At 43.6% G+C, this 18,508-nt stretch overlaps 2 protein-coding genes across 5 annotated transcripts in view; both read left to right on the top strand.

Annotated features, from left to right (window-relative positions):
* The window catches only part of CEP70 (centrosomal protein 70), a 450,608-nt gene that overhangs the window by 14,460 nt on the left and 417,640 nt on the right, over positions 1-18,508 (top strand). For all 4 annotated transcript variants that reach the window (XM_085647489.1, XM_085647491.1, XM_085647488.1 and 1 more), the window contains exons 2-3: positions 12,113-12,167; positions 12,258-12,280. In XM_085647489.1, coding sequence (XP_085503615.1) covers positions 12,149-12,167; positions 12,258-12,280 — 42 coding nt within the window. In that variant the 5' untranslated portion in view covers positions 12,113-12,148. The remainder of the gene's footprint in view (positions 1-12,112; positions 12,168-12,257; positions 12,281-18,508) is intronic.
* Positions 1,785-3,368, top strand: LOC146857005 (protein FAM200C-like). The gene has a single exon (XM_085647010.1). The coding sequence runs from the start codon at positions 1,785-1,787 to the stop codon at positions 3,366-3,368; it is 1,584 nt and encodes a 527-aa protein (XP_085503136.1).

Below are 18,508 nucleotides of genomic sequence, written 5' to 3'. Positions count from 1 at the left end.
AAATACATTTTCGGATTGGTGAGCTGCTCTGGGTGGGCTGACCATAGACGTGTGTTTGGAGCAAACAGTAATCCTACTATTTCATGTTATTTGCATTTGTATATCAACAACTACCATTACAATAGCATTGGGCCCCCTTTTGCAGTAATCTGGGGAGGCCATCGATCCCTTGCGCATGTTGGCACATGATTATGAGGTTAGCAGAGAGTATGTTATGATATTTAGTTTAGAACTGGATTGTTTATTAGCAGGACAGTAAATTGTGTTCGCTCTGAAGATCTTTTTAGTTCCTTTTGTGTATGGGTGGGTGCGCCAAAAGGACCTTTACAATCTCTTTCTTTTCTTTGGATTGTGTGGTCAATTGTTCATGTTAATCAGTAGTAAAGTGTCCTCTAACATGATTCACAATCCTGGTAGGTAATTATGCTGTGATGCGTTTTAGGGCATGGTAAGTTGAGGCTGAATTTTCCACGGTGTATGTTGTGTGACAGTGCTGCTTGTTTGGCAGCCCTTTGCTAACCACATGGCTTTCATGTTTTGTGCATATGAGGATGTAAGGTCAATTGTAAATCTCAGAGCTCTAAATGTGACCCTTTTTGGCCTCCTCCCTATCCCCTCCTCAGTTCACCAGAAAGGCCAAGAACTGGATGAGTCACACCTTTGTGACCCACTACCAGGCACCGCGAAAAACACGCACTGCCTTCAGACATTAAAATACATTGACAAATTGGGATACGTGTCCCAAATACGCTTCAAAGTGCTATCAGAAGCCATTTGTCTCTCAGCCGTGCAGTTTCTGTCATCAGCGCTTTCCCTCCCCTTTTCCACAAAAGCAGTGCAAACATAAACAGCAAAATATCCTATTATGTGAGATTTGGTTGGCTCTGTTTTAAAGTAGCTTTGCGCGTGAACACATTTGCACGAAGTAGGGGCATTGATTGATGGTGGTTGATTGATCGGGTTCGGCCTCAAGCATAGATACCAGCTGGCATATAGGGCAAAGTTAAGCTACAATGTTTTGTTAAAATTGTCCCCACCTGAAACCAGGGCCCTCCCCTTGTCCACTGCAGGTGCCTGCGTTCTACCTCATGGTCACAGGGTCAAATCCCGGCGGGTCCTGCCCTTCATGCATCTGAGGTCGATAAAATGAGTTGGGTAGCAACAAACATCTGTTATTTAGCGCCAAGATACCTGTGCGTGAACGTGTGCTTTTAAATACGTGTGTGGGCATGCCATTTATTTCAAATCCCTATTGCGTGACATGTGCAGGTTTACCCATTATGTTGTATGTTTAAACAAAACATTACTTTGATGTTGCTCACAGATCTGTTGCGCGAAGTGGTGTTGGTCCATCGGTCGTGACGCAGTATCGGTCGTGGAGTGTGTCGGTTTACCAGTCGTAGGGTGCTGTCGGGCGCAAAATCCGAATCCTGGTCCGTGTTACTTATTGTGTAGTAACAAAGTAGCTGGAGAGCTCCGCAATGGCCTACAGTCCAGTTTCCAAGCCTTGCAAACGACCCAGATCGATCCAGAGTGAACACAGGACCTTCCAGGAAGCATGGGAAGAAGAGTACTTGTTTGTGGAATGCCCAAAAGAAAAAGCCACTTGTTTGCTTTGCAAAGAGAAAGTAAATGTGCTTAAGAGATATAATCTGGAACGGCACTACAAAACGCGGCACTCTGGATACACTGCAAACTATCCACTGAACTCCAAACTGCGTTCTGCGAAGGTGGCATCACTAAAGGAAGCACTTGTATCCCAACAAAAGCTCTTTCTGTGCCAGATGAAAGAATCCGAGGCAGTAACCGAGGCATCCTTCCAAATTTGCTACTTACTTGCCAAACATAAAAAGCCATTTACAGAAGCAGAGCTGGTTAAGAAGTGTTTTCTCTCGGCAGCAGACATTTTATTTGCCAACTATCCTAATAAAGCAAACATTATGAAGGAAATAGGTGCATTGCAACTGTCAGATTCCACATGCACACGTCGCATCGAGTCAATGGGTGACAATGTTCTAGCGCAGGTCATCAATGCAGTCAAGCTGTCCCCTTTCTTTAGCATTGCTGTGGATGAGTCAACAGATGTAGGTGATGTGGCACAGTTAATGATTTGGGTGAGGTATTTGGAACAAGGAATCATTCCAAAGGAAGAACTACTCTGCCTTTTGCCATTGCATGGTCACACAAGAGGAGAGGATGTATTGGCCAGCATGTGTAATTTCTTTGATTCTCATCACCTGCCATTGAACAATCTTGTAAGTGTCACTACAGATGGGGCACCCTCCATGATTGGACATGAGAAGGGCTTTGTATCTATGTTAAGAAAAAAACTTCAATCATCCACTTTAATTGATTATCATTGTATAATCCATCAGGAAGCATTATGCGCCAAAATAAAACAAGGGCAACTAAATGAGGTTATGAAGCAAGTCGTTAAAATTGTTAATTATATTCGAGCGAAAGCACTCAACCACAGACTTTTTAAATCATTGCTGAGGGATGCGGAAAGTGAATATGCAGATCTGTTGTTGCATACTGAGGTTAGGTGGTTGAGCAAAGGTAGAGTGCTAGAAAGATTTATTAGTTTGCTTCCTGAAATTGAACAATTTGTAATCAGCCGAGGGCAGTCCTTCCCAGAATTATATGACTTGCAATGGCTCACCATGCTCCATTTTCTGTGTGACATCTTCTCACATTTCAACACACTCAATCTGGCACTTCAAGGTAGACCGAAACTTGTGTCCTCAATGATGAGTGCCATATACTCCTTCAAAAGTAAACTCGAGCTGTTCCGAGAGCAGATGAACAATGGTGATCTCACACACTTTCCTAAGTTGCAGGCTTTAACACAGAGGGTTGAAAAAGCTCAGGAAATGTTGTTCAGTCTCAATCTGTGTACTTATCTGGAGGAAGTGTCTGGGGACATTAAGAGGAGATTTTCTCAGTTCAGAGTTCTCACCCCACTTTTCAGACTTGTAGAAAATCCATGGATGGTTAGTGCAAGGAATCTTGAAGCTGTTGAACTTCTTGGTTTGCAAAGGGCACAAGCTGAGATGGAACTAGTTGACATGCAATTCAGCTCTGTGCTCGAGTCCTCTTTCTTGGGGAAGGAACCAGAAGATTTCTGGCAAAGTGTGCCACCTGAGAAATTCCCTCTTCTTTTTACCTTGGCACAGAGAATACTTTGCATGTTTGGCTCCACATTTGTATGCGAGTATTCCTTTTCTACAATGGGTGCTATAAAAAACAAACTAAGAAACAAACTGACTGATGCACATCTGGATCACCTCATGAGACTTGCACTCTCTGAAAAGGTTCCAGAATACAAGAAGTTAATTGCGGACATGAAATGTAAAATTAGTGGATAAACTCTGTGCCTTGGGAAAGACTTTTCCCCATTATGTTTGCCTTTGTACTTGCTGTTCTACTTTCACTAAATGCCTTCAAATAAAAATGTATTATCAAAATGTGCTCTTTGTAGTTGCATCTGATTGTGAAATACAGCATTGCCTAATGTTTTGGAAGTTTTTTTTTTTTACTCTAGCTCCGCCCCCCACTGATCCCGCCCCCACTGACTCCACCCCTACCAGTGCGGCCCTCGGCCACTAACCACACTGTAATTTTGGCCCCCGACAGAAAGTTTGTGAGTACCCCTGATCTAACCCATGCTTTTCAATATCTACATGAAGTAATTACCGGCACTGATCAATCAATTTCACCTCACATGCTATAACTATGCAGATCATACACATACTCCTTAAGATGGAAAGCCCCAAAGACATTGGAAACTCACACATTTTCAGTTGCCTCAGAGCCGTTGGTCAGTGGATGACATCTCAAATTGAATGCTTCCAAAATGAAAAACTTGCATTTGGCGAATGGAAAAATTATGACCGACTTACCGCCTGGCTTGACAGTTTGGGAACACAGCCTAAACTATCTAAGGAAGTAAGAAACCTCGTAATTACCATGGACTCCAAGCTATCAATGAATGCCTAAGTGGACAGGCTAGCAAGATCCAGCTTCATTACTATAAAAACTCTGTGACGCATTTTTCCCCACCTGGGATTTCCACACAAGGTACAGGCTACTATCTCTCTTGTTCTGTCAAAACTGGATTATGCCAATAGCCTCTACCAAGGATCATCTGTAATAACTATGGAAAGACTACAAAGGATTCAGAACTCTGCTGCCAGACTACTCTTACAGATGAGGCCACATTTACCCTGCCTTGAAGGCCCTACATTGGTTAATGGTTGCCAGAAGATCTACATTCAAGCTGCTTTGCATCACCCACAAAGCGATACATGAAACAGGGCCGCTCTTCATCAGGAATAAAATCACCCAATACATTTAACAAAGGAACTTCCGCTGTAGATTGGCAGCTTGCCTAAAAATCCCACCATGCAAGAAAAAAAACATAGGTGGCACTTTTTTATGTTATTTTATGTTAACTTGAATTTGTATAGTGCATAATCACCGGCAGGTCTCTTAGTGCTTTGAGAAGGTAGCCAGACCCACCAGCAGTTACAGATGCAATGCTTAGAGGGATTTTTATGCTGTGTCCAGAGCCTCCCTAAACAGCAGAGTTTTGAGTTCTTTCCTGAAAGGAAGGAGTGGGGGTTCCTTGCGGAGATTTTCGGGCCAGCAGTTCCATAGCTGGGGAATTAAAACAGAAAAGGCTCTACCACCTTTGGAAGTGGATTTGAACCGAGCATGGACCAGGAGGCCTGCCTTGGACGATCGAAGAATACGTCCTGGCACATCGTGCCCTAGGCGTTCCTTGATGTAGACTGGAGCCTGGCCGTAAACAGCTTTGTGAGCAATGAAGAGGCCTTTGAACATAGCTCTCTGTTTGATGGGGAGCCAGTAAAGTTGTTGCAGCAGGGGAATAGCATGGGCTTGTCTGGGGAGCCTGAAAATCAGCCTAGCTGCGTCATTCATGGTCACCTGTAGTTTCTTGATAAGTTTCTCTGGGAGACCAATATATGTGGCATTGCCGTGGTCTAGCCTGGACACGATCATAGCCGACATGACCATCTGTAGTGTGGCTGTAGAGAGGAAAGGGGCAAGTTTCCGCAGCTGTCTCAGTAAGCCAATGCAAGTACCGACCATGGCAGAGGCTTGATTAGCTCTGGAGAGGTTGGCATCAATCTTGATGCCTAGGCTTTTTACAACCGGGACCATCAAACCTGTTTTACTATTCTGATCTCTCAAACAAGCTTTTCTAAACCCTTCCCTCTGACTCTTTTCCCCCCCCCCCTCTACTTATCCCAAACCTCCTCCTGCTGCTATGATCTACAAATAAGCACTTTCTAAACCCTTCCATCTTCTTTCACTACACTATCCTTTTCAATCTAACTAGGAGTCTTACATCTTCACCGCTCAAATTAATTTCATATTTCCCTATACTAATTCACCACTAATCCTGTTTGAGTTCCAGAGTTCCATGCTTGTCATCGAAAAGAGCTTTGATGCCTCATCAAGGGTACTAAGCGCTATATAAATGCAAACCCACTCCTCTTCTATCCCTCCACTATCTTTTTTTGACCCAAATAACAGACTTGCATGTCCACCGTTCAAATTAAATTCATATTTCCAAATACTGATTCACCAGTAATCCTTTTTTGGTTCTGCAGTAGCGTACTACTCGCTGAAAAGCGCTTTGACACCTTGTGAGGGGTAGTAAGCACTATATACACAGTTACAGTGGGTAGTAGCAACACCTATATTTTACAGGCATCAGAATGTGCAAAAGTGTGGTGTGGAACACTATATTAATACCAATAATTATATATTTCTCGACAGGATCCAATATGACTGTTTTTTGCCGTATACCTGTTTTTATGTTGTGTCATTGATCACATAGAGGAAATTGTTGATCAGCCAATAGAGAAAGACAGAGGTTCCCCAACCACAGCCGAGTAAGTAACAGCATACAACTTGGCACGGTGTAAGAGGTGTACAAAAGTAGCTAAATCTGCTGTTTTAGTTACTATGACACATATAAAGAACATCTTGTGAAATGAGTCTTCGATGGTTCATCAAGATACAATTCAAACATAATTTAATTAACTTTCTTGCACTTTGTCTGAGTTAACCAACACTAACACAGGAAACCGTTCTTAGCAGTTTTCAGGAGGAGGTAGCTTATAATTGAAAATTAATTGTGGAACTACAGCATTCTGAAATGTTAATTCTGGATCAGATAGAAAACCTCAAACACAGACAACACAGGAATAATCGGTTTAAATATTTCAGAATCTTTTGTTTAAGATGCAAGACCAACATCAAAATCATTAAGGCCTACTTAAGGATGATCCCAGTGTTGATTTGCCCATCGAAGTTTAGTGAAGGATCCATTATGATTTGCCTCTTATTAACTGGAACTTAAATCCTCTCCTTGTTATAGAATAGTTAATACTGGTCCAGATCGAAATTGTGGTAATAATGGTTGGACTCCCATAGGTGTGTATATGAGCCTTTGTTGTTAACTGGCAGATGCATTGGTATAGAATATATCTGTAAAGTAATTGAGACACAATGTAAATACATCTTACTAGTATGTATCATGTCAAAAAGATTTCCATGCTGGCCGACGGGTAAGGAGCTCCGGCCGGAAGCTCCCTGGCTATGGATCACCTTTTGGCGTTAATCCTGGAATTTAGCCTTCCACTGAAACATTTCCTCCCCGGTGATTTGAAGGCCTCATTTCGGCGATTTCCCCCTGGGCTTTACCTATGTGTTCGCTGAAGGAGAGGAATCCGCCCACAGCTACATGAAACAAGCATTGGCATAGCCAATAGGTCTCGCCTTTGGGACCTTATAAGTGTTTAGCCATGCAACAGTTGACGTTGTTGCACCAAGGATATTGTGCAGGATAACTAAACACTTATAAGGGCCCAAAGGCTTGACCTATTGGCTATGCCAATGCTTGTTTAAATGGGCTACAATAGACTTTAATGATGAACACCCTTACCCCGTGGCTTCCTGTCCTTTGCAGAGAACCCTAGAGCCCCCAGTCTGGCAAGAACCTCCCATGCTGAGCCTCCGACGAAGGCCATACCCTTGCCTCGCCGAAGGACAGGGTTGTAGCACGAGAGATGTCCTGGAAGAGCCCCAGCCCCCCAAGCATCTGGCTCTTCCAGAAAAGAACACTGAGGCACAGGGAACAATAGTGCCATTACCTGCAATAACGAAGAGCCAGGGGTCAAGCCCTGAGTGAGGAGGGGAGCCCCAAGGGCCAAAGGGAAAGGCATCAGAAAAGGGCTATACCAACCCAGAAGGGCAGAGTTTGTTTAGTTGTAGGCACACCTTCGAGCGAATTGAGCGCTACCTCCCTTTACTGCCTTTACCTGCCTTTCCGAGGGTGGGCTGGGCGTGACATGGAGGCAACCCTTCATGGGGCTCCCATTATGCACAATGCCAGTGAATATCTGTGAGAGTTGGGAGACTCAGGGGCCCGTTGTCACATTCTGCAGGGACCCCTTGATTTTTTGTTGCGGTACTCGGCATGAGGGGAACTGTACACCCTGTGGCCAGCTTCACATCCCTCCCTCTGCACCGGGCACGGTTTGCTCTGCTGCTGAGACCAGAGGGTCAGGAGAGCACCTCTTCTCAGTTATAAGTGTGTGCCCTAAGACGGAAACATTATGTGCTGCCTGGTGTTTTAAGAGCCCCCAGACTATCAGCACCCCTTGCTTTTGTCACACAGGGAATAGATCTGGCCCGGAGTCAGAGTTCAGCCACAACAGTTTGTTGTATTTTAATAGTTTAATGATTTGTTCAGCTGTTATAAAGATGAGGCACTAACAGCAAGCACCAAATTTAAAAACAGTACTGTACTGGGCGACCTGCTCACTTGACACGTTCCAGAGTACCGGAAAGTAGCCCAGTACTGGGCCTCAGTCTGAATTGCTTCAGCTAGCCTCAGTTTTCTGTTCCTTCTAAATGCATGTACAAATATAAAGAATGCCTGTTGTTTGTAGAAGTCCATATTTGTCTTCCTTAACACGCGTTACTGTAATAAACGCGCCCTAATTAGATGATTGCTGTACACGCATTTAATTTGTCTCTTTTGTGAACCAGGAAATGGAGACGTTGCTGACATTCGGATAACATAGCTACAAAGGCCTGGAAGCATAAACACGATGCAATACGTGCGCGGGTGAGTTGGCTTTCAGCTGACAAAAGCAACTACTGCAAAGTGCGGCATCTGAGAATTCCAAGAGTGGAGCATTTTCCACTGTTAAAGATTGCATTTGCCACTGTTAAAGATTGGCTAAGCCCAGAGGACGCTGTAATCTAACAGGGTGCGTAGCCAGGAGTCTAAGGGAGCTAATGAACCCCAGGAACACGCCTCTCAATAGGTTGTGAAAGACTGCATCGTGCACGTTACCTAACGAAAACAGACTGCCTCGCCTGCCGTGGCGGGTCCAACCTCTTCACCTGTCTCCTTGTTCTTGGGCCAGGCTAGTGTCTTGCACACACAGGCAACAACTGGCGAGTAAACATAACAGAACGGCCACAGTAAATACTTGCTACCTGTTTACAGAGTGAAAGGGCGTTCTTGACTTGGCTGCTTTAAATATATTTTCCTTTTAGTCAAATCAGAGCTCAGTAATACCTTTTGATATATGGAAAATAAATGTAACTTAAAAAAAGGAAAATCAAAAAAGTGCTATTTTCATATTTCTTTTTGCTTGTTAGTTTGCGGTTTCTGGAAAATGGGCCCTTGACCTAGTAAGTAAGGATTATTAAAAAGGCAAGGCGTCACTTCTTGTGACCTCACTTCCTGTGTCGTCATTTGTGATTTGCATATCATAATTAGACCATCCACTGTTTGCTCAGCCTGTGGGCTGTCTTCAACATTGTTTTCATGAGCTTGTCTTCATCATCCTTCAAACATGTTCTGAAGGGCACTTGGACGTATGATGCTGTGACAGAGTGAACCTCACACCGCTCAAGTCACCCCCATCTCGTGCTGCCAGAGCGCGCGGCTGTAAATAATGGTAAGTATGCAAACTGTTTAGTAGGCATTGAGAAAAGGCTTCCATTAGTGTGAACGAAGTTCCTAAGTGGGTACTTTAGACGCGAACAACCGGCATAGCAATGAGAACAACGCCACTGCCGAGGTCACTGTTATCAACTTACAAGACTAGGAAAGGAATGGGCCCGCAACGAAAATGTATGGCGTAGAACAGAGTGGCGGTGTTGGCCGGGCAACGCTGGATACGTTTACATATAGCCGTGTTTGTTTTTGCTCTGAGCACCGGGTTGGGGTCGGGATTAATCTTATAAGGAAGACAACTGGAAGGAGGGGTCCCCCTGAGAAAGGAGCAAAGCTTCTTTCCTGGAAATTACAAAGGAAGGCAAACGCGCTAACACTGCATTCTTGCTCAGGGGGTAAATATTAGAATCTAACAGATTCTTACTGTATGGGTATTTGCTCTCAGTCATTGCTGGGGCAGATTTATGTGCACAAATGGAAATAATTTAGCATGCATGGCCACCATACCTCAGCGGTGCAGATGAAACTGCCGAAGTGCTTGAAACGCTGTCCTCACCGTTTCCTAGACGCTGGTTGGTTCAGTGTAAATACTACTACCAATGCTTACAACGAAGAAATGGAAGGGGGGGTGGGGGGGCGGTGAGTGCTAAAGCAACACAGGGAAGGCTGGCATATGGTGATCACTTTCGCGGCCGCTTTGATGTTCTCAGTGGCCGCACGGCTCACTGAGGTCATCAAAGCGGCCGCGAAAATGATCAGCAGGCTGCAAAATGGTGCGTGCGCCCGGCGCACATGCACTGTAGTTGGCGGCCTGAAAAGCACTTGTTTGCACTTCCAAATCCTGCTTTCTATAGCTCTCGCCAGAGCAGCGCTAAAGCGCTGGCTGAGGCGGGACCTAAAAACCACCGCCAGCGGAATCCTAGGGAAATGTGCACGGTTGAGCTGCCTAATGCAGCTGAGAGGAGACTGGTTCGGGATCACCCTTTTGGGTGTTGATCCATGGCCATCACCTACCTTCTGGACACTTTCGTGGTTGCTCTCCACCCCGCTGTAACTGCTTCTCTCTGGCAATAGTGGATGGTTGTTTTTGGGTTGCCTTTGAGGCGGCGGCCCTGTGCGTTTTCTGCGGCGGCTGCCCTCGTCCCCGATTTTGTTTTGCCCGGTCGGAGCGGGGAGAGTGCACGAGGTTCCTGTCTGTGGCCCTCTCGTTTCCCCTTGGCGACCCCTCTTGGGGTCCGGGAGCCGGAGCAGCCATGTCTAGAGAACATGGTTGAGACCTCCTTCCTGTGTGGGGGGGAGCGGGAGGTCTTTGATGAAAACACAGTTTGCAGCTGGTCTCGTCTGTTTGAATTTGGGCATCTGCGACCTGGTCTGTTCCTAGAGAAGGACTGCAGTGATTTCCATCTTTCTCCCCCATCGCTTCTCAGCTGCGTATTTTCGGTGGAATTGGTGGGTGTGATGCGGCCATGTTTCCCCCATCTGCTGGCCTTCTCGGCGTTCTGCCAGTCTCGGCTCTGGAATCGAAGCTGTCCCACTGCGCTGCTGTGCCATGACCTCTATCACATATGCGGGTTTTAAACCGGACTCGAGTCATGTCTGCCTTTGTTACCAGCCCGGTGGGATGGACTGGCCCCGGATGCCTCCTAGTTGGTGCCGGTCTGCTGAACTTCAAATTAATTTTATCTAACGACCGTTTCTGCCCTATTCCCTATCCCGTCTACTCTTCTGTTACTTATACCAGTGTTTTTCCCTTGCTCTGCCGCATTTCTTATGTTTTTGTTGTTCATTGCAATTTGCATCTACGTATATGTAACCTGTGCAACTATCTATGTAAAGCGCTCTGATACCTCTGGGTCTAGCCAGCGCTATATAAAACTCCAAGTAAATAAATAAATGTCATCCAAAAACATTATGATTTTGACAATGTTGGTCTTTGCATCTTGAACAGTCTCAGAAGAGCCTTAAATATTTTAAAAACTCATATTATTCCTGCATGACTTAACTCCATGATTAATTATGAATTACAGGTTGCTTCCTCCTGAAGATTGGGAACATCGGTTTCAAAGTGTTAGTGTTCTGGAGGTTAAGTCGGGCATCTTCAGAGACCGTTCAATGTTTGAATTGTATCTTGATGAATCTCATAAGCCTCCTTTCACAATTATATTTTCTTCAAATTTGTTATAGTGGTTAAAACATTAGTTCAGCTACTTTTAACATCATGACTTCTTTTTACGACTCACCAATGTTTTCGCTACTACTTATGTGTTGGCACTTGGGGAAGCCTCTTTCTTTCTTCTTCGTCTGGCCAATTGTTTTCTCTATGTAATTCAATGCTACCGCAAAAACAATACAGGGTAGATTGCAAAACCAATCGCTTGGGAGCATGCCCAGAAAACTATAATTACTGGTTTTAAATTATTATTCTCACTGCACTTTCTGATGGCTGTCAAAGACAGGTGTTCCTACTACCCATTGTAAATATAACCAATTTGCTGATATTCAAAGGATGGAAACTAATGTTGACCTTGCTGACTTTCACGTTTTTGACCTTCTGACCTGGTAACCCTCCTACATTTATTTTTTCCTTTTCTCACTAAAATCAGTTTGGTCTGCTTAGGCTTTTTGACTGCACCACATACCAAGTTTTATCCAGTTCTTTTGGCAACATATCCTGAAAGATACAGGTGAAATGGAGATAATTCAGAGACTGGCAGCCAAAATGATGTAGTTTAATCACACACCGAGGTTAAGTTAAAAAAGAGGGTATATGATACAAACATTTGCATTTCAGGGGGAAACTAAATAAGAGCGTTTAGGGTAGGAATACTTTATTTGGAGGTCACGATCGATTCTAAAATAAAAAAGCTCTGTAGCAACAAGAGGAAATATTTAATTAGAGTAATCATGCCCCATATATGGTTTTAGTTAAGGGATTCTGAGTAAAAGCCCTGTAGCTCACAAACATGTAAAATGTATGTCAGAAAAAAAAGTTAGAGGAGTAAGGAAAATGCAGCACTGAGTATGCTTGAATAGATTACTTGTTTAAAAATCTGTTGTATTAACAAAATTCAACAAGTGTCTTCTCTATTCTTTTTATTGCAGGCAGCAAGATAGCAAATTCCATTGTACACTCATAACATGTCAAGTATTTTAGCACGTATGTATACATCTTACATTTATTCAAACCATTAAAATAAATACGTAATTGCCACATATCAATAATCGTGTTTTGTACTTTCTTTTTTAGCCTCAGAAGGGGAGATATACAAGGTCAGTGATTTATTTTGCAGTATGCTACACTTGTGTGTGTGGTGTGTTATCATAAACTAGAACCAGGCTATAAGTAGAATCTTGCAAAATGTTTCAGCCCCGTATGACGAGCTAGACGGAGCAGTATTACCTCATGATATTCTGCTCCAGCTGACTACAGGTGGGACGGTTTCTCCACACCTGTTTTTCCAGGTGTGTGAGAACCAGACCCAATTTTACTTAATGATAATTCCGCACTGTAAAATCTCACGAGGCTTTGGCTGCAGCAGCTGGCAAGCCTCATTACCTATTGTTTCCTGACAGGGGAGCATTCTGTGCTCCCCTGCCAGATAACTCCTTCCCTTCTCTTCCCCCCCATCCTTCACCCTATTCAGCGGTTCCTGAATATATGTTCTGCATGCTTAGAGCAGGTGTACATGTAGGTGTTACTTCCCACTAAATTGTAAATTGTGCAGTATAGAGGATGCGTGCTACTACCTAAGGGAAGCAAACAGAATTTTAAGAAGTGATGATATTGATTAAGCAGCATTTTAATAATAAGAGTCCATCTATAATATTGTGTTCACGTCTGAAAGCCACTCTCCTGAAGCGCAAACCGACTAGAGGAGGTCGGGTGAGAGAGGGTCATCCAAGGTGGTCCATGGTTTAAACCACAAGCCTTGATAGGCAAGGTTCACATTTATCAATGAGATTTTAGGTCAATATTGTTTGTCATCCAACAATCCCTTCTTCCTTGCATTAGTCAGACAGGTCACATAATATGCAATAAATGTAATTGTGGTGGGTAGCTCATTTGCAGGAACATAGGTCACTTTACCAGTACCTGTGCGGGTGCTGCTCTGGGCCAGTGAAATCAATCCGATCTCTCATACCTGAATTGCATACCTTCCATAGGGTGTGGGTGTGTATGTTCCACCAGTCATTCATATCTGAGGTACTTACCTTCCATAGGGCATCTGTGGTGTGTATATGTGTTGCTCTCTATCAAGTGCTGTCCATAGACGACACAGGTTGTGAGTCCGCTAAACTTGGTGGTTTTCCCTTATGTTTGCCTACACCCTCTATGGGTGTGACAATCTGCATTTTCCCTAGGTCCTTGTTTCAAATGTATTGTTGTCTTAGTCTGTGGTGTGGGGATGCAGCTGCTCCCTTAGCTTCTATGACAGATGTCCTGCATGCAGCCACAACACCTGATCACCATTTAAAGGGCATTAATTCACCCCAGCCCTACTTTTTGACAACTCCTCTTCCTCCCATTACCAGCAACATTAAATACATGGACTGCTTGATGGTCTACACAGCTATAAGTGCTAACAAGCATTTGCAATGCAATACGTCTCACATTTGCGAGAGTTTAAGCTATCGGCATTGTAAATGGCAATGCCTTTTATTTATGTTTTAAAAACAACACGGAAATAAAAGGCATTGTCATTTACAATGCCAACAGTTAAAACTCTCGAGACCTATTGCATTGCAAATGCTTGTTTCATGTTGTGATTGCAACTAGCAGTACGTTTTTTTCTGTCGTGAGTACGGGTGGGACAACACAACCCACAGCTCTAATGTGAGAGGCAAGCTAGGCCAACTTTTTTGATGTTTTGTCTTGTGCATTACGCTTCTGCGTTTTTTGCTTCAGACTCTCAGGCAATGACATTTGCACATTTCCATACAGTAAGTAAGAACTATGATGACATTGGCAAAAGCGCTTTATGTCCCCGCTCGCGGGTGTGAAGCGCTATATTAACGCTACAATGAAGGCGGCAGTGCTAAAACAAAAGCAGTCACACGGTAATCTCTACTGGAAAAAGAAACGCCAAAATAAGCATGAACTTTGTATTTGTCATGGAGCATGAAATGTGACACTATCAAGTATTTAAACAATATAGGAAGAACGAAAAGTATTTCTTAATTTCAAGGTTGCTACATCGTATTACAATGATTACAAAGTATACTCATTTGTACGTAGTGCTTGGTTTTGTAGCCCTTCAACATCAGGTGTTACTTTTACCGACTCTTCGGGCTCATTTTATCACCCCTAGAGAGATGGGAGGCTGAAAAGGACGGAATTCAAAACCCCTGATCTGATGGGCGCCGCAGGCATATCTGCATTAGGCGCCTTAGCCCACTGAGCTAACGCAGATTTTCACATTGAGATTTTATCCCACTAATGAAAGCCATAGGCAGGCAATATACGCCTTCTTCGTTCGAAGTAATTTGGGGAGAGGGAGTGGGTACAATTTTTGGAATCACCAGCCTAATGTCAAGCGGATGGCTCACGTTCTCCCATTCTACTAATATGGTGGACCCCCGATTATTCATTTATTTTCCTCTCAGGTCATTCACTTATTAATTCCTTCCTCCAGCAGTCGAGATTACAAAAAATATGAATTGCACCATAAGTGCTATACTATAATCTGAAAACTGCACACCTTATGCAGAAAAAAAGAGTAGTGATTAGTCTGTGGCGCGTCTGTCCCTCAAGCTCAGCCTGTGTAAATGGGTTTCATGTTGGTTTTAACCTTCACTAGTTCTTTTTATACGTTTTGAGTTGCGCTGCTGACCAGTGCAGCCTGATCACTCAAGGGGCTTTCCTGGTGTTCAAAAAGACCATGTCACACCCTCCTATTTTGGGATATGCTAGCCTGCTTGCGACATGGCAGCCCCATTACCCTGCCCTCTGCAGAGACTGTGGGGCCTAGACCGGTGAGACTGCCAGTGGGTTAGGGCATGGTGTGAAGGGCCGTCCAGATTTGAGTCAGGGATGAGGCTGCCTTTCATCCTTGCAAGGTCGATGGCATGAGTACCTGTGGCATGTATTACTACTTCCCTGTCGACAGCTAATTTTTTTAGGGTGTGCATGCCATACAAATCCTGCAGTGTATACATGTTATTTAGCGTATCCCAAGGAACCCATACGCCATGATGAAAATAAAAAGAGGGAGTAACATTAACTGAATCCTGTGAAAATAATTCTCACTCTGTGACCTCCCATACTAACAGTAATGGCCTTCAGAAGCAGTCACCCCAGTGCAAAGGGCCACTGGACGATTCCCGCATAATTATAGATTTCACACACTCCCTGCCACTGTTAACGCAAAACATTATTTTTCTAGCTCAAATGGATCAACAGTCACTAAAACAAAAGCACCACACATGGTGCAGCGTAGTGAAAAACCCTTGTCAAAGTCTGCCAAATTTCAATTACTATTCACTGTAGATAGGTCTTAAAGTAGTACAAGCGAGGTCTTAAGTTTGCCCTGACATTTCCAATTTGCTTTAAAATAGCAAAATATTGCTGCCGTGAATTGTGCCACAGTTCTCCACATAATTTGAATTTTCTTGCCGGACAATTTTGTCACCCTTCCATTTTGGCATAATTCCGGTGGCTCAGGGTGCGCCTTAAATTTGGGATAGAGCAGACAGTGCACTAAAAGAAATCCTCTGCAGCCAGCTGCCTGTGATTTCACTGACTGTTACGCTTAAGTAAAATAAATCAGAATATCGTGTTATCCAGCATCCTGTGTTTCACAGCATGTGCGCGTGGGATAGTCGTGGAAGGCCTTGCACTCAGAGAAGCAGCTTTAAAAGGTAAAGGCTACAGAGAGAGAAATATCACTGACACGGATGAACCAACGGCGGGTGTTTATACAACTGAAGTGCGTGGTATTTTATCAACCCCAAGGCAGTGAAAGGGTTAGCATAATCCGTGTTTGCAGGTTAAAATATTGGCTCACTGTGAACAACAAAGGGTGCTGAAAGGCTGAGCAGAACCTGTCACCTTCAATTTGAAAAAAAAAGAACTTACGGAGTAAAGTACAAAAAATAATCTACGAGGTCTACGAGACGGTAATGGCGTGAGTGCCAAGTCTAAAATGTACACTGGAAGCGCCGCCGCATTTAGAAACTGTTACAGAGTCCAGATACGTTCACGCAGTTCAGGCTGAGCCATGTGCCGAAGCCAAGCTGTTAAAATCTGTGGAGCATTATGGGGCTTTTGGTGCTGAGTTGTGATAATTCACCCGATAACAGAACAAGCGGGGCAGCTCCAGAATCCATCCAACGGGAGCAAAACACCTCCCGCGCCCCCTCATCTGGGCAATGCACTCTCGGACCTCTGATCATGCCGCCGCCACGCGGCCATGATGCTGCCTCTGTCGCCATTACGCCAACGAAAGCTGCTTGTTTATATTTGCATTGCGCTTTCACTTTCAGTGAAAGCGCGATGCAAATATAAACACGCGTGTCTGGAAGAGACGCCGTGCACAAGCTAAATCTCCAGTCTGGGTGGGCGGGGCCTAAGGGAGACAGGGCGGACACCAACCCCACTTCTAAAGAAGCCGAACAGAAAACCAACAACTATAGATCTCGCCAAGGCGAGCAGCGCATGCGCTGCAACACAGGCAGGACCTACAAAGGGGAGACAACTTCACAGATCCTCATCTCTGTTGTTCTTCTTAGTTTGCACGGCAAATCCCTTTCAGTGCTAGAAAGAGAAAAAGCCCAAAATAAACAGAGAAGAAAACTAGTCTTCTTCTAAGCTCCTAGTCTGTGAAACAAACACACTCCGCACATCAAAACTTCCAGCATCTTTTGGATAAGTATTTTCCCGTCCTGTCTGTGTAGCAGGCACTACGAACCGTTGAGAAGGAACAAAAGCCAAACAGCAGAGAACCAAACTGGCTGTGAAAGGTGAAAATTATATTTCTTGCATCATAACTCATAAGGTGTATATGCTGGTGGTAGGTAAGGATAATAATTTGTACATAGAGTGACTCAGATGTGGAGTCCCAGGTGTATCAGACGATAGGAGAATGCCACAGCTTTAAGTTGTTTGTATCGTATATTGAAACCTGCACTAATTTCTCTGCTTTAGGTAAATCCTCTTGTATGTTGGAGCATGTGACACGTGTATTCCACTGTTTTAAATAGTTCCACTATAGTATGGGAACACAAACAAATGTCACTAATGTTGGTGATTTCCAAGAAGTATAGGATCTCGGGGATTCCACTGCTTTAAGTTTAGTGGAAGATTGGAGTTTTCTTCTGGATCTCTTTCCTTAAGGCATCTATCACCTGAAGGTCTGTTAACTTATTTAGATATTTCATTTATGCAGAACATAAGTATGTGTAAGACTTTTTAAAGACCAAACATGCTTGGGTGCGCTGGTTTCTGAGGCACATACACATCAAGAAACGTCTTTCATACAAATGTCATTTTTATTGTCACTGACTTTTGTTGATACAACTTTCATGAGATTTTCCTGGCAATCTTCACCTTTCTGTTAAGATATTTATTTACCTAACGTATTATTATGTTTTGCTTAACATGCCCCCATCAATAAGCGCAAAGGCTCATTTATCCTTCATATGCTGACCCAGCTAATAAACTTCTTTGAACACTCCTGTCACTTGTACTTCTACATTTGTACAGACTGCACCACTTCAAAGTAAGAATTGTTTCTTTAAATCACTATTTTGTAAAAAAAAAAGACCTGTCCTTGCTGCAGGGCTTTACAATTATAAATACATGTTAAACAGCCAGAGCCAGGCTTCTTCCACAGGGTTAGGGTAACACATTTTTAAACTGCTTTGCATGGGCCTGACTTCCTCTGCAGGGGTTAACAAAATAAAATTCAGATGAACATCCTCGAAGCTGGACAAGGGACCCAAATCCCAGATCATCCCTGATATTTGTGTGTTTCAGAGTGTTTGGTTGACTACGTTTTCATAGCCCAATACTAGGAAGATTATTGAAGGGGGGGGTGCCATGTGTGTGTACCTTCTGTTGGAAGCTTTGGGCCATGGGTGTACATTGCATCCCGTGGAGAAGCTGAGCTGAACCAAAGTTAAATAAAAAAGAAGCCAACATTTCTATTTTTCTAAGGTGCTTAAACATGTCAGTCTTTTACCGACGACCCCCGTTCACAGTAAGCATCATGCAGCTCTGTTTGCTGGTTTCACCTTTAATCACCATGTGGGTCAGTCTGTCGGTTTATGGAACACACACATATGATTATTTCAACCTAGTTGTTTGTGGTTTACATTTAGTCAACATATGGCCTTTAATGTCATGAAGTGAATATGTTTCTAGCAAAAACAGTAGTAATACTCAGTTTGTAAAGTTACGGAGGCGTGCATTCCTCTCCTTTTATTCTTTAAAAAAATATTTATTTGCTTGTTTATTTTTTAATTCTCTTTATTTGGTAACAGGAATTCAAGATTGATGTG

This window comes from Triturus cristatus, chromosome 3_2, assembly GCF_964204655.1.
Source record: "Triturus cristatus chromosome 3_2, aTriCri1.1, whole genome shotgun sequence".
Lineage (NCBI taxonomy): Eukaryota > Metazoa > Chordata > Amphibia > Caudata > Salamandridae > Triturus > Triturus cristatus.
Note: the sequence above shows the minus strand (reverse complement) of the source record. Positions and strands in the feature narration are given on the sequence as shown.